Consider the following 16,574-nt stretch of genomic DNA (forward strand, 5'->3'; position numbering starts at 1 on the left):
TGAGGCAAAACAGTTCTTCACGAGCTGAAAGAGTTCTTGGGGCGGCGAAGAACCTCTCATTAACGGATTTTTTCAGAGTGTATCTTATTGTTTTTTCTTGGTCACGGAGATGACAACCATCCTCAGGATTGCACTGGCTAAATTGCCCGTCTACAGTGGGTATCAATGTTGTACTCTGGCAGACTAAACTCCTCCTGTCTAAACAACTAGCAATTCATTTTAGGACGCACCTGTTATTAAAGTTCATTGCAGGGCATCAAACAGTGCACATGTTCTTAGGACTGTCCGATGACTGACATGCAAGCCCAGAAGCTCGGCTTAAAAAGGTAAAATATCTAATTGATACAATAAAATGCCATCATCAACCCATCCAGACTTCATTGCGTGAATGACAGTAGCTACAAACCGCAAGAAATGGTCAACTGTAGACATAGGTACTTAGCGTTCACAAACTTCGAAGCGGTAGAAACCCTAAAGTTTTAACGACAACTTACCACCATGATGTTGATGGCAAAGTGGTTTTTGCGGCTAAGTGCAGGGGGCCTTCAGAAAGGTGACGGTATCCTTCAGACTGATGGTGGTGACAAAGGTTCAGTTAGAATCTAGGTTCAGTCAACGCACCCCCCCCCCCCCCCCCCCCCCCCCCCCCCCCCGACGTTGGTGTGCTTGTCGTGGTGGCGACGAAAGCCTTCTTTCGCGCATGCCACGGTATGGGGTTTTGTCGACCCAGCCGGTTAACAGCGACACTCGCGACGGCTGTCACGGCTCTGATCACCATCGCCTGGGCATTAGCTATGTGATCATCGGTGGCAAGCGTGCCCTTGTAGCTCCCCGTTGCGAAAAATCTCAGCGCGATTCGAGTAGTAGCTGCTGCTCGACGGTCATCATGGTCGCCGTTTCTCGTCGCGCAGCTGGTCACACTGCGATCGCACTGGGCTTTTCGACAAACGGTATTGTCGTCAGAAGCAGTTGTCGTGCATCGCGAAGGCAAAGGGGTGCTCGCAGAAAACCCGTCCTTGTACTCGTTGGTCGAGCCATCGTTACCCAACACGCATCACCGCCATTTTCTACGCTCTAGAATCCTGCCCAAAGCTTGGTCCCCTTCGTGCATTGGAAACCGAAGTTACAAGCACGAGCGCATCACCCCGAACGATTCTTGCACCAACGTTGGCTTGCACTGCGCAAGCGCACCTGCTTGACACGGATGATGAAAGCCCGGTGCACGTTCTTGTAGCTCCTACACTCGCACTAGGTCGCATTCATGGTAAAACTGAGAATAAGGTATGTCTCCGCAGTTAATCTAGTTACGCGACTTCCGCTATGTGCTTGTCACAGTCCGAACTCGAAGAGCGACAGTTACGGCAAAGGGTTGCTTTCGTGTTTCGCGAAACACGATCGGAAAGGATCGGTGCCGAAGCGCTTATTTTCACACGATCCAACAGCGCGAATTTGGTACTTAGACCAAACACGCGCGTCCACTCCAGGTGTGAACAGGTATTTATCTGGCTCTTGCTGACACTCTCGTAGTTCAAACATATCTTCTTGGACGTCGGCTCTCTCCTGCATCTCCGAGACCGCGAAAAACGCCACGACGATTTGTTTGTATCTACGCCGGTTCGCCAACGACCTGCGCGGGCTGTCTTCTTTTAGCAACGGTGACAGTTATGTTGACTTCGTAGCGATCGAGTTCGTAGCTTTCGACGAAGGCGGTTATCCCGGCTTCGTCATTCGGGCCCGTTTAAATCGTGTTAGCGTCGGCATTTCACTGCGCAGATAGGAGCCCCAGCTTTGGCGGCAAGGCCGCCTGCGTTTGTTATTAAAAATCCACGTGCTCGGAACTGTGCCGGGCTTTCCGATTGGTTATTCGTGTTGCCGAAAGCGCCGTTGCCATAGCAACAGCTCGCTCTCGCGGGGATCAGGAGCGTGCGGGACACCAGAAGTTCTAGATTTTCCTTACGAGAACGTCGCTTTCCTCCTCTCACTTTAGAACGCGTTCGTGAATACCGATTTATCCTCCTCTTACAATGTTCTTGAGTTACGAACTTCTTAGCTAAGTTGTCGTAAACTAAGAAGCTCTTCGTGAACCTGGCCTCAGGTCCATAAGAAGCGTGTTCGAGTAGAAGTATGTGGTTGATATTATTCCCCTAAAAGCTCCTTGCAAAGTGCCATAGCCGCACGACAGCGAGAGGCCGCCTTCCCAAAGATCAGAAGCATGTAATCCGGCATAGAAATTTCCATCCGCTCTTGAAAGCTTTGGCTTACGTTTTGTGCGACCTGCTGTTCAATGCAGGGGGCTTGGATGGCCTTCGTGCGGTTCAACGCAAAGGGGGGATCTTATTTTAGTGTAGTACCAACTGCCGACGGCACGCGCAAAGTATAAAAAAAATATTAAGAAACAAAATGCCACTATAGCACAGGGCCAATCTAATTGCCTAAGCCTAAAAAAACTTTTTTGTTGTTGTTTTAGGTGAAAGGAGAAAAAGACATGTCGCGCGACGGAAAATAGTTTGTTGCCTCCTTCCTAAGAGATGCCCGTACCCATCTAGCCACTCTAACTTGAAATGTAATTATTCTGCGTGGCCTTGAGCAGGCTGCAAAAACACGAATACACGGTCCTTTACTTTCTGCTCTTTTCTGTACCTGGGAAACTAGCTTTCGCTATTTGCTAAGCTATCCTGAAACCAAACTCTCTTCCTATTTAGGTTGCATTGAGGCCCAAGCCAACACTTCCTAGAAGAGAAGGCCGTCGCGCTCTTCTCGTGACGTCGCAAAGGAAGGCCATCGGGGCGCGCGTCGAAAGGCAACGCGCGTGGATTGACCGTTGTAACGCGCTTTTAGTCACATGCGTGTGTCTTGTTAGCTAAAATGAAAGCTGCACGTAGCAACGGGTCTAGAAAACATTTTATTACACTGGCAAAATATTACACCGCTAAGTAATTGGTATGAAATGGTACGAGGTAGGCGTATAAGAGAAAACATTGATTAACGCAATTATTGCTGTAGGAATGCATATTTTATACAAATATACTCGGACAAAATGGCGAGACATGCAGTGATTGGACGCAGCAATACAGATCACGGTTAAAAATCAGGTAGATGTAGCCAATGGGTACACGGCAAGACAAGTGTCACTTACGATCTTGTAAGCGATGTTATCGCGTGCAGTCACTGAATTTTTGCATCATACCCTGGCCACATGGCGAAAGTAATGTAATCTCGATCGAGTGACATGGGGTCGATAAATCAGCTTGCGACGCTCGTATACTACCTCAAGACCGCGAGGTGATTAAGTCTCATATCATTTAATGAAAATATATTAACTTTTCCGTGTGGCGGGGGTACTAAACTTACTATTTACAGTCAACTAATTTGCGTCTCCCTATGGGCTGGAGCTGCCTTAGAACAAAATATAGCTTATTTTGTATACAATAATACTATTAGCTTAATACAGTTAAGATTCTAGTATAAACGCGGTAACGACAATAATATAACATTAGTATAACTAAACACATAAGCACAAACAACGCACTTTGTATAATCACACAAACTTCTTATTCACCTTCCAATGAAAACTAGAAAATTGCCACGCATATTTAAAAATGTCGGCGCAACCGCACACGGATAACGACGAACAAGATGTCATTCTATCACGAAAAAAAAAAAAGAAAAACGACTGCAGCATTTTTCCCGCGTCCCACATGACCAAGAAAGCCTGTAAATAAATTGTTTCTCACCTGTCGATCGTATCCATACTTCACAGAATATCTGGAACGAAAACATTTGAACACAAAGTCCGTCTCTCTCGAAAGAGAGGTCTTTAGATAATCGACCAGTGTCATCGTTGGCTAGTTGCCACACGTCCCTCAAGCCGTAGCAGGACTTGTTCCGCGAATCCACGTAAATGCCGTAGTATTAAGCGAACAAAAGTACTACCCCAGACTGCGGTGACGACAAGAAAAACGACGGGTAGGAGGATCAAAAGAAGCACGCACACACACGAGAGGAGCGGCAGCAGTGTGGGAGGCTTAACGTTGTCGACCCATCTCTTGATCGTGTGCTCTCCCTGCGGCGATGACTTAAAATTTTTCGGTTTCCTTCCCTTCTGATGCCTCATCCTTCCTTTTTAGACAGTCAGCAGCTCACACACAACGTAAATTTACCAGAATCGGAGCCCGTACGAGGGAAGAAAACGTCGCCGTGGACCGGTTCATTCGAAAAGTGTGGGGAGCTGCGGGACTGCACGTAGTCACGCGGTTACGGGGATAATCATAAATATAAAATTTGTACTTTCAACCTTGGTAGCGCGTTGTATATTACGTATATATTATATATATAATAAATTGTACAAGACTGCGTTTTTAAAACCTGTTGTAATGCCGGATAAACGCTCACGAACACCACCGTGCGGCTCTACAAGAAACGTTTTTTTTTCACGTCGATGCCAGAAAGTTTTTTACGTAGTTGCGCCATGGACTTCCTTCTCCGACATTGTGACGTAACAACTCGGAGCGCTACGGCCTTCTCTTCTAAGAGGTGTTGCCCAAGCCCAATGTCAAGAGTACCCCCCCCCCCTTTTTTTTTCTTCTTTCTTTTCATCTTTTTTTTTTTTTAAATATGGATAGTATTGATGTGATTTAGCCAGAGTGGGAGCAAATGTCGCGGCCTGGGACTCTGTACTTATAAGCTCTGTAATCTTAATTCACACGGATTTTTTTTTTGTTGTAAGTGGGGAGTAAGAATTAGACGAGGTCTCTCTTCACCATGCATCTATCAGGCTGGCCGGACAATAAATGAGGTGATTATCGACGTAATAAGTTGACTAGATAACTAGAATCGCTTAAAATGTTTAATTGTTGGTCTTAAGGGGTCACGTTGGGATTAGAGTTCTCATGGCAATACGTCGGGATTGCAGTTCTTGCGGCAATCACTATTGGAGGTTAGACCAAAATGAAAAATTCCCGAGAAGGGACATGGTTTCGTCAATATTTACGTACCGACATTTGCGTATTATCGCCCTAATAAGTAATAGCACTCAAAAAAGGGCGTCGGAAACCCTGCCCACATATATTACGCTTGGAAAAGTGCCGTCGTCATTGGAATTCCCTCGTGACTGTTTCGGCAGCGTGTTCTTAGTGGTGCGCCAACGACACAAGTGACGACGCGAAGTCGTGAACTAAATGTCTACGTCATTTTTCTAACGTCATTGTGGGCAGGGCTTGACGCGCTCTTTCTGCGCAACGTTTCTAAATCGGTCGAGAAAAAAAAAAGAGAGAAACTCGATCGCTAAATATCTTGAAATCTATTACCTTTTGGCAAACTCTCTAAAGTTGTTCGACTTCTAACAGTAATTGCCGTCAATGCCGCATTTCCAAAATGACCCCCACAATCAATAATTAAAATGTTACTTCACAAATATCAATTAATTAGTGAACTTAGCGTGACGATTACCGCCTCATCTGATGTCCTCCGAGCCTGATAAATACATGGTAAAAACAGTACTCGTCTGACTGTATGACAAAAGCTATCCGCTGTCCTGTCCCATCTGTGGCCTACGATGGCCTTCGTTAGTGACGAAGGAAAATTGAACACTTAGGGCGAATTCGGGTGGTCGGTCGTCGGCAACTTATTTTGTCGGAAAACCGGCAATAGTGCTCGCGTGGTCAGTTTCTGACAGTCCGCCGCTTTTTGTGCCCGAGCTCTACACGGCCAAGCGAGCAGGCACCAGACTGTATCCGGTGTCGTCACTTTTGAGTGGAAGAGAAGGCCAGTGAGAAAAAAATGAGCGATAGAACGAAACCGATTCGAAGTCACTTCAGCAGACACTACTACTCGAGTCAATCCAAGCCGTTGGACATGGATGACGGCGGCGACAGCCTCTCGCTATCGGTGTCGCGCGGGCTAGGGGCGAAGTAAACTGCCGCCGTCTGGCGTTTCGTGTTCGCGTGCTGAGGGTCACGTGGTGTGCCGCCGGCGCGTTTCCGGTTGCCGGTTCCGCCGGCTCGGTCTCGCCGGCGATTGACCACCCGAATTCGCCATTAGGGTTTCTTATCTAGGAGGTGTTCAGTGAGTCCCCCTTTGAATAATCTGCTGGTGACGTTGTCGCAGCTGTTCGAATCCTACGAACAGTTCCGTTGTGGCTCCGTGATGCTGGCCAGCCAGCGAAAACACGCTCAGGTGACTGTAACGAGGCTTTGATTTTACTGCAAGAGCCGTGTATTGGGGAGTTGTTGGAGATCTTTCCTTTAACTCCGATAACGATTCGGTGCACGCGCGAAGGTGCCGGCAGAATATCGGATATAGTTGTCCGAGATATCGCAACGGTCCACTAAAACTCCCCATTGGCGAACTTTCACGGCAAATCCCCGGGTTTGTTTCGCGCAGGGTCGTCGTTGCACGTGACGTTACAATGTCGCGTGACACCACGGGATCACGTCACGTCATTTTGACACGTGTCGCTATGACGTTTAGCGGAGGCGTTGTGCCGCTAAAAACGAGAAAACTTGCACTTTAAATTTGGCGGGGGAAAGGTTTTGTTTCCTTCCGCTGCGATAAATGTAGCTGGAAAATGCCTCTGGAGAGTGGGTATGTGTGCTGAAGATGTGCAGCGCCTCGGCTGTCGCCGCAGTTTAGTTTTAGGAGACGGCAAGGAACCTAGAACTGTGTTTTTTTTTTGTTTGTTTTTTCGGGAGGAATATTAACTCCGCTAATTAAGAAGCATTCGTGCGACTACGTCGGCATGGTAGAAGGGCTTCCCACGAAATCGTGCCTTAAAAGCTAAAGTCCGCGATGTTTTTTTTTTTTATTTTCTTTTTAATTATACGACAAGTTGCTTGAGTTGCGTGCGTGCTTGAAGAGTTTTCAAAGCGACGATTTCGATGGTATAGCAAGAAGAGCAATCTTCACTCTTCCCCGGAAATTCGAGCGAAAGCCGATCGCACAAGTAGTGCGAGGAATTGATGGCATGCCGCAGTCAAGCGCCGTTCATTCCAGCACAGGCTGTGTACGGGCATAAACAACGCGACTGGCGAGTTGGTTCTAATGTCAGTCTTTGAAGTTTTGTATGCGAGTAGACACAGGTCTACTCGCACACAGGTCTACTCGCACCAACAAAAAACCTCCATGGACGGTAAGCCAACATGCTGTCCCGCTTCTCTCCGTGTTATGTCGCCCTTTGTCTTCATAACGGTACTATAACTCCTTAACGTGTTCTTCTCTTTTTTTTATTTTTACAGCGGAGCTGTTAAGGGCTAGGTTCCCTAGGATCGTGTCCGTGTATGTATAACACAAACCTACCTGGACAGCTACCGCCATCTATAAGCGACGGCGGCAAGCGCACAACCAGTATGGTTTCCGCCATCGCTCGTAGATGGCGGCAACCTTTCCCGCTATAATAGAAGAATGGATAGTTGGGCGCGTTGGTGGGAATTCATCGTAGGAAACAGCGCAAAAAACAGACGGGGACGAAGAAGAAGCACACAGTGTGTCGAGTACAGCTCCGCTGGTCTTCCTTTTTCACAAAAATAGAAAGGCTGAACTTTTTTTTCTTTTTTTACTTTTCTGTAGTTTGAAAGATTACTATTAGGAGCTTGAAGGTAATGTCGGCTGACGAAAAGTGTATGAAACAGCTAATTTATTTATTTATCTTTTAATTTAATTATTGTTTGTGTAGCGTGATTTATTCTTCCGCGTGCACCCTGCTTGGGCCTTGAGGTCCGCAGTCTGTACTAAATAAAATTGAAAACCAAACTGGAAATTGCGCACTGAGTCCCACGCAGGGTGGTCTAAAAATCAATAAATAAGGAAAGGTATATTGATTAATATTGGCTTTGGGAAAGGAGGTTGGTGATGACGACTGTAAGGCGTTCTAATCAGGGTTTAGCCTAAGAGACGCACCATATGAAACGACACTTATTTACCTAGAAATAAGTGTCCAAATAACATTTTCTTTTTGGTTGTCTTTGAGTGCTGCGAGAAAGCCGAATCTCTTGCACTGCCTCCCGCGTGTGCAGATCCTCCTGCCCCTTGAAGAGATTTTCTTGCTGCACGAGGGCAAAAGCGGTCAAACTATCGACCTGAAACTCTGCACTGCTAATTAAAGAGTTCATTGCATCCAGCTTCCGCGCTAAGCGGATTAACATAGGGGCGGGGCGGTGCAGCATATTCGTGTAATTAGGAAGTTTTTGTGCATCGCTCGGTTAGCTCCGATAACTGTAGTGTATACTTGCCCGACGCCTTTGCGCATGAACCGAATCGTTGTCGCGTGTCGTTACCGGAGCGCGAAAGCGATGTACTGAAACTCCTTACTGATAGGTCCCAATTTGGCCAGTACGCTTGCCCGCTTTTAGTTCACTATCCCGTTGATTTACATATAGGTAAGTGCAACATTGCGTAAGAAAATAGATTCACTACTTATTGTATTGCATACCACAGAACGATTTTGTGACTCGGCGTTGTTGCGGCTAATAAATGTGCGACAATTATTGTGTTCGACAATAATTAGTACGAGTAAAAGTGCGAAGTAGCGCCGTATATCTAGTTCGGTTTATTCGCGCGTTCACACTGGAAGCGGATCCGCGCGTTCTCAACCGCAAAGCGGCTAGGATCGAGCGGCTCGAGCTCGTTTTTGCTAACCACTTCGGGACCGATTTCTCCCAACCGCTTTCACGAACCGCAAACTGGCAACCAATCGCAACGCGACGCTGACGTAACGTCAGTCACTTTCGAAACAAGATGGCTCCCGTCGCTGGTGAGGCGATCAAGGCGCTGTACTCTCTGATGGGGCGTTCACACTGGAAGCGGATCCGCAAACACGAAGCAGATCCGCGCGTTCTCAACCGCAAAACGGCTAGGATCGAGCGGTTGGAGCGCGTTTTTGTCAACCGCTTCGGGACCGATTTTTCCCAACCGCTTTCACGAACCGCAAACCGGCAACCAATCGCAACGCGACGCTGACGTGACGTCAGTGACTTTCGAAACAAGATGGCACCCGTCGCTGGTGAGGCGTTCAAGGCGTTGTGGCCCTAGCGTAACAGCAGACAGATCAACGGAGAAACGGGATGTTCACGACCGTCACTTGAATCCGCCGCGAAAATAATTCACTAGTAATCTTAACGGGCTTCGTAGCGGTGATTTGGTTCGTGTAAGAGTTTCTTTATTATTCCGGGTGCCACAGCCCGAAGCTGGCTGCTTTGTTAGCCTTTGCCCGTAGAACGTCGGAACCCGCCCCTGATCGACCGAAATGTCAGCTTTTGTACCCACTAAGATAGTCGCGTGAACTACTGAAAGCTTTCGACCACCTCATGACCACCTCGAAAGCCGATAGAGACTTCGTGAGCCTGATTGCATAGCCAACGCACTACCGTGGAGCGGGCAGGGTAACGTTTACTACTAACAAAAGAAATATAGGGAACATCCTCAAGGAATGGAGTGTACGTACCAGACGATGCATAGGCAATCCACACAGAATTTATTTGAACTTAATGTCAAACAAACAGACTCGATCGACGTGCGAGTGACGAGAGGAGAGTCCGCCCACCGTTCGCAACTTCGTAAATAATAAGAGCGAACGAGGGGGAAACACTGGCCCTCTATCCTGAAAACAAGGTCAGCTATTCATGCGGGAAGGGTACACTTCGAAGAAAAGGTCGGAGGCATCATGTTCTGAGTCAGCAAGGGGCGCCCATCTGGGCTTTGCTTGTGGGCGAAAATCGCAGGCGAGTTTTGCGGGTCCATGTCTCTTTTTTCGCTGCCTGAACTCGTGATGCGTGCGAACTTCCCGAAGAAAAATCTTCAGAGTGCCAAACTTGCAAAATTTTGGCTTTGGATCGGGGATTAAAGTGGATATTGGATTGTAGAATAGAGTTGCCAAACGCAAGTCTCAAAAGATCACGCGTGATCGCCGAGAAACCGCCAACTGTCTCTGGGTGTGTCTGAACGGGGTCGCTCGCGAACCGCATCCGCAACCGCTTCGCGAACGCGGATCCGCTTCCAGTGTGAATGCGCCATAACTGTGTCGCACAGTGCACAACAGATATTGAAATATGAAAGCGTAGTGTGATTCAAATTGCTCAGTGCAATCTAGGCTTGGGTAGTATCTCAGAACGGTATGTACAAAAGTAAAGAAAACACAAAAACACCCGTTTACATTACTACAATACTACCTGGAATAAGTATTCCCAGGCTAGCATATAGCTTATACTTTTCCCCAGGGACACTCCTTGGAAAGACCGAATTCGACTGATGGTGCATGCCTTTCTTCATGATCAGAAGGTTCGTCACTAGACGGCAGATGAGGTGTGTATTCAAGGTGGTCCTGCTCCTTCTAGCCGTTACATTGGTGTCACCCTCGCATCGCAGATGCGGCGGCGGAATCCACACCTGGGCGGCCTGGAGAGCGGGAGAGTTCGGGTGAGAGCGATTTCGACGCTCCGACTGACGTAGACGCCAGTGACAAGGACGAGGAAGACACGGACGACGAAATCGAAAGGTGACTGCGACCTTATCCTTTCCCGCACAGAGCGTGAAACACGTGTAAGCAGAAATCACGTCTTGTTCGGCCGTCGCGCGGCTAAACCATAGCAACCGCCGCGCACGCTATGACATGACTCAGCTGAATGCCGAGCCGCCAGGCCACAGTGTCTCCCTACGTTGGTGTCCCCGACGGTAGTTTGCCTCGGGTTCAGAGTGCTTCTAACTTCTGATCGTGGTCACGTGTTTTCTAGACCGCATTTGCAGCATACAAGTGGTGAGGAGGAGCCGAAAGTGTCGATCGCCTGCAAGCGTCTCCATCGTTTAGTACGCCTCTCCGTCAGTTCTCCACCTCCTCGCGAGGCAACTCAGGCATGAGCACGAGCACCCAATCTGCACAAGAGGTGTCCGCCATTAAAGGGGTCATGAAACGATTTTCCTACTTCTTCCTCCTTAGCATTAATCCTCTACTCAAATGCGAATTATGAAATCACGTGATCGTGACATTCCTTCGGCACCGGTGCGATGACTCCTAGCTTCCACCGTGCTTTTTATGCACACCATAGAACTTGCCATTCCCCAGTGACAATAAGTTCTGTCAGGGCACTCATTGGCCACGAACGCGAATCCAAATATTCGTCGACGGATTGATTGTTGACGAGCGCATACGTCCGAGTGACGCAGTTCTCGTGTCCAATGCGTGAGACGTCAGTTTGGCGCCGGTGACGCGCTTTTGGAACCGCGGATGTATCATAGTGAAAAGGCGGAGAGCTTTCGAAGGCAAGAAGGTACAAAATAGTCCGCTATATTTTCAAGTGCTCGTACCGAAAAGCTGGCTTTTGACTTTCTGGCCTCTTTCTTTTGGCCAACTAAACGATATGCGATTAGTAAAGTCCCAATTTAAAATCATTCGTCCCAACCCAAAATTCGTTTCATGGCCCCTTTAAATTGCAAACACTCTATGTTTTGAGTTACTCACGCTTTAAAATCTAGGCTTTGTAATCGTCGGTTGCTGTGGTGACGCCGCTCGATGGTACGACGCGACGCGGTTTTTGCGCACGTGTGTTTTGCGCTTAAAGGACGACCTACAACCCAAGCAGCACAAATTTGGCCGATCATTGACCGATGCTGGCAATGGTTGTTTAGGGGGGGTCATTCATCGGCTAATGCTTGGCCGATGGCCAGTGGCCATTGGCCAATGGCCAGAGAAAGGCAAGTCATCGGCCAATGGTTGGCCATTATCTGGCCACTGGCCAAACGACCATTGGCAGCCATCGGCCAATGATTGGCCAAATCTGTGCTGCTTGGACATGTTCTATCTTGGTGACGACGTCGCCGCGAAATCGAAATTCCTGCGTTGCTCGTGTCTCACGCCGCTTCTGCTCGTTTGCGGTCCATGGCCGTCACTATGCTCGTTGTCACATAAAAAAGGAAGGACATTTTGCGCAATATTTATACGCTGCGCGAAGTAGTTCTTACAAGGTTTGGTTATCGAAGTAAGAAGCGATGATTCTAGTTATTGAAACGTGTGCGTCTTCATAAACGAACATAAAACGGAGGTAATGTGACCTACACGTATCTTAGATCAGCACACGAAGGGGAAATTAGTAACGTTCCGCAAGGAGTCGAACTTTTTTTTTTTTTTTTTTTTTTTACTACAGTTTTTTAGGTGAATACGAATATGAAGAGTATTCACTAGACGCCATTTTTGAGGGCGATGTTTTGAGCGCATGCTCATGACGACGTAACATTAATAGGCTGCTAAGACCGACAGTCTTGATGGCGCGGAATGCACATTGCAGAAGAACTGTGGAAGCCATAGAGTTATTACAGTAAACGCTAGAGGCTCAGGTGGCACAATTGTGCTGTTGCATTTTGAAGCAGACAGCAACCACTCTAAATTTCACTTGCGGTAATGCATTCCTGTGGGAAAACGCAAATGCGTTTTCTCGTCACGCTCGATTATAAGAGAAAATAATGCTCAGTGTCGTGACAAAATAAAGAGTTTGGAACTTTTTTCTTTAGAATTCATGGCGTCGAACACTGCGCTAACATAGCCCAATCAATGCACATATATAATACGTGTTGACGTTGCAGACGGCTATTATAGGGCACGTATATACGCATAGAGTCAATGCTGTGAAGCACACACAGTGAATCCGCTTGACAAAACACCAAAAAGATGCTAATATATGCAAAATCAATCAATCAAAACAGATGACAAGAACGATTGAACGAAGAAGACGTGGTGAATGAGTCACAAACTGCGCATGAATAATCAAAATAAAGCAGTAACCGAGCTTGAATAAGCCATATGCACTTTTGGAGCGCAGCTCCTAGACGCCCGTTTCCGGTTGTTCCGGCGTCGCCGTCGCCGTCGGCGTAACCGCGCGTTGCATTATGGGACGCTTCCCATAATAACGTCACATTTGACGTCACGTGTGACGTCACGAGGGTCGCGAGGGAGGAGGAGGTAATTTGCCCGCTAAATTTAGCAGAAAAAAGTTTTTACCGGGAAAACTTTTCCGCTAAGTTTAACGAAAAAAATTCCCGCTAGATCTAGCAAAACAAGCTTCCCCGGTAAAGTTAGCGGAAAACTTCCCACTAAATTTGGCGAAAAAAGGTTCCTATAAATTTAACGAAACGAAAATTTCCCACTAGATTTAGCGGAAATTTTTTCTGCTAAATTTAACAGGAAAATTTCCCCGCTAAATGCAGTGAAAAAAATTGTCCTTTAAATTTGGTGGAAGAAATTCCCCGCTAAATTTAACGAAAAATGTCCCTACTAAACTTAGTAGAAAAATTACCTCGCTAAGTATAGCGGGAAACGTTTTCCTCTAAATTTAGTGGAAAAATTTCCCGGCTGTTGAACGAAAATATTTCCCCGTTATATTGACCAGAACGAATTCCCCGCTAAATTTAGCGGGAAATATAGAGGGCAGGGGAGGAGGAGCATACCCTCCCCTCCACACCTTCCTCTCCTTCTCCTCAAGAGCTGCACCCTAATTCGGCATTACATGGAGTTTTAAGCGTCTTCCATTTTTAATTGTTCTTTTCGCTTGACTTGATAGCTTGTACATAGACCTGGGCCTTAATTTTCTCTAAATTAAACATCGCTCAGTATCGCAAAAAAAAAAAAAAAAAAAAAAAAGCATTAACTGAATAAGTTATGGCGAATTCGCGTGGTTCTTTCTGCGCGCTCTCGAGCGCTCTTTCCAGAGCGCGCGAAATCGAGTGGTTCATTCCGAGGGCACCTCTCCCTCTCAGAGCGCTCTCTGGCACTCCGTCTGTAGCCGTCGGAGTGCGGAGCGGCGCAGGCGTCACGTGGTAGCTGGACGGTGATCACGTGGTTTTGTTGACGATGGCCGGCAGTGGTCTGTGGTGGTGTGCGGGGTACGGCATGACGGCGATTGATATGTGGTTCTACAAAGTGCTTGTGCATTCGACGGCGCGAGGATTACAACGGACGGGACGACATTCGTTTGCGACCGTAACAGGAAAAGCCGACGTGCGAAGTGTTCCCAGTGCTTTCACAAGATCGTTCATCTCACGGCGGTGAATCCGCTAAGCCTAACCGACGACGAAACATCTCGCAAGGCGGTGTTGGCAGAGCTCGCCGCTGTTTTACCGGATTTTGTAGTCGCTTCAAGAAATTTTTGAGGTTTGGTAAAAGTGCGTTCAAAGGTTTATTTTGTTTTATGATGTAAAATAAAGGGAGAGCCGAATATAATGCACTGTGATTTGTATCACGTTGCGATGCTTGCACGATATTTCGCCGTGAGAAAAATTCCGTTTATTAACCATTTTATATTCGCCTGCTCAGTCGTACGCACGACCGCTATCGCTGCGCGTTCACTGTCGAAAACGCGATGAGTTGACAACTGTTTCCAAGCGTTGGCTTTCGTTCCGTTCTGCAAAAATCAATTCGCATACTGTTGTTTTCTTTTCTTTTTTTTACATGCCAATGAGTAAAACAATTTACGTCAAAACCGTTATTTCATCCCGTTGCAAGCGTAAATTTTGCTCAATCGTCCACCGTACGCTGTAAGATCGTGTTGTTTTTAATGCATTACTAATGTCAAGAAATTGTAATTCCGTGACTGGTCTGACCGCTCATTCACACTGGAAGCGGATCCGCGTTCGCAAAGCGGTTGCGAACGCGGTTGTATAAACATGGCCAGCTTTCTGGGACATGCCGGCTTAGTTCCTGACTTTCACGCCACGTGGCGTATCAACCTTGAAGGGACTCTGAAACGCCGGTGCGTCGGTCCACCGCTATCTTAACCTCCTCTCTTATAGCTCGTTCCCCCTCACACCCTTTCATCTTTTTACCCAGCGACCGCATTTTGGAAGAAAACGCTTCATCACGCGTCACAGGCGTAGAAGCTTATCGGTCAGAGAAAAGCGAGGTTTGGGGGGAAGTGTTACCTACTATTGAAGAGTCAGTGCTGTATTCACCTCAGCTGGTACTATACGCGAACCCACACTAGATTATTCTAGCGAAGAAGTGTCGGACGCTCGACCACGTGACAACGCGCCCACCAATCGCGGCACGAGGGCGCGTTGTCTCGTGGTACTTTTATATTTCGCGTGCGTTCTTTTTAGGCCGGAAAAAAATAAGCAAGCAAAGCCTACCTAGGAACCCTAAGCCTACCATGCTTCAAAAACCTCAGTCGTGTGTCTCAAGGCCGTCCACAAGTTGCAAATATATTTCGTATCGCCTTATGCGCGAGCGAAGTCAAAGCTAGAAGTGCGAGCCCAGCGCTCTGAGTGTTCCTGTTTCGCACGTGTGCCTGTGGATTGCAAGCATTATTCAAGGCAGCCTGCTTGTACTTGTACCTTTGGCTTCGCTCGCAGATAACGTGAAACGAGGTATAGATGTTTTTCGAAATTATCCAAGCCCAAGGAGCATGCTACAGTGTAATTTGACGCGACGTGCACCAGTGCGTTCTGACGTGCACACACTGATGGACGCGCGGGCAACGTGCGATTTGCTTAAAACTTTTGGTTTCAAAATTACCGCTCCAGACGGCAGCATGCAGAGCGCGTGTACCAACAAACGCAACATGCTTCTTGATGATTGGGTAATTTTTCGAAATGTCTGTTAACTCCTTGACCTTTCAATCAATATTAAAAAAATAGCTTACTTGTGTTCAGCATCACGGTTGACGTTACATTGCTGAACCCATTTGATATGTTCTCCCGCTGTGACGACGAACTTGAGAATAGAAGTCCGTCTTAGACGCATGATTGAAATCAGTGCTTCTGGCAAGATGCTCACAAAAAATATCCATCGTCAACTGCAAACTAAGAATTCACTTTAGTGCCCCTTTAATCTGTGTTGGCGCTGGCTGTAAGTAACACTATTCAAAATGTTTTTTAAGAAAATTCGTCAATTTTATTTGTTTTACTAGTGGAACTTCCACGCACATGATTTAAAACGCCATTTTGAATATATTGGGAAATTGGACGAAGAGGGTTGTCAAGACGCACAGAACATCTTGGAATGGATGTCGAGAGTGTCAAACTGCCCTTTATATGATGTATAAGCATGTCGATGCACAGTGTAAAATTTGAATAGTTCAGTGGAAAAACTGTACGCCTGGCGGTCCGATTTGTATTGAGGGTCTTTCATGCGAACAAGGCTACGAATCGTTATTCGCACCTCAGACCAGGTATAAGACCGACACGCCGCTCTAGAAAGCCCGGCACAGCGTAAGAAGACTAGTTCATAAACACACGCCCCGTTGGGGCCTGGGACCTTGCTAGTTTGCAGATAACTCATTCCACCAAAACACAAAATTAATCTTTAACTTTTTCTTTTTAAAGCATGTAGAATGTCGCGTTCTGCTTAAGGTTGCACGGCAATGACGCAAAAAAGAGAAACTTGGAGGACGCTTAAGCTTCGCCTTTAAGAGTGGAACGCGATTGCGTTATCGGGCCCCGTTCGCATCGCCTTCTCATTCGCTTCTCATGCTCTTGAGTCACACAACGAACTAGTTCTCATGACACAACCCTCTCCGTTCCCAAACCGTGCACGCTGCCTTACGTGGCGTAGTGAGTAGCGTGCTGGCGCGCAACCGAAAGGACGTGGGTTCAAATCCCGC

At 47.2% G+C, this 16,574-nt stretch overlaps 1 protein-coding gene across 1 annotated transcript in view; it reads left to right on the top strand.

The window, feature by feature from the left end:
• The window catches only part of LOC8033116 (DNA repair protein XRCC1), a gene marked incomplete in the record, with an annotated part of 347,524 nt that overhangs the window by 302,648 nt on the left and 28,302 nt on the right, over nt 1-16,574 (top strand). Inside the window, 1 exon segment of the mRNA XM_042292882.1 lies at nt 10,357-10,486. Coding sequence (XP_042148816.1) covers nt 10,357-10,486 — 130 coding nt within the window.

Source organism: Ixodes scapularis, unplaced genomic scaffold, assembly GCF_016920785.2.
Source record: "Ixodes scapularis isolate PalLabHiFi unplaced genomic scaffold, ASM1692078v2 PGA_scaffold0__279_contigs__length_252992795, whole genome shotgun sequence".
NCBI classification, from domain to species: Eukaryota; Metazoa; Arthropoda; class Arachnida; order Ixodida; family Ixodidae; genus Ixodes; species Ixodes scapularis.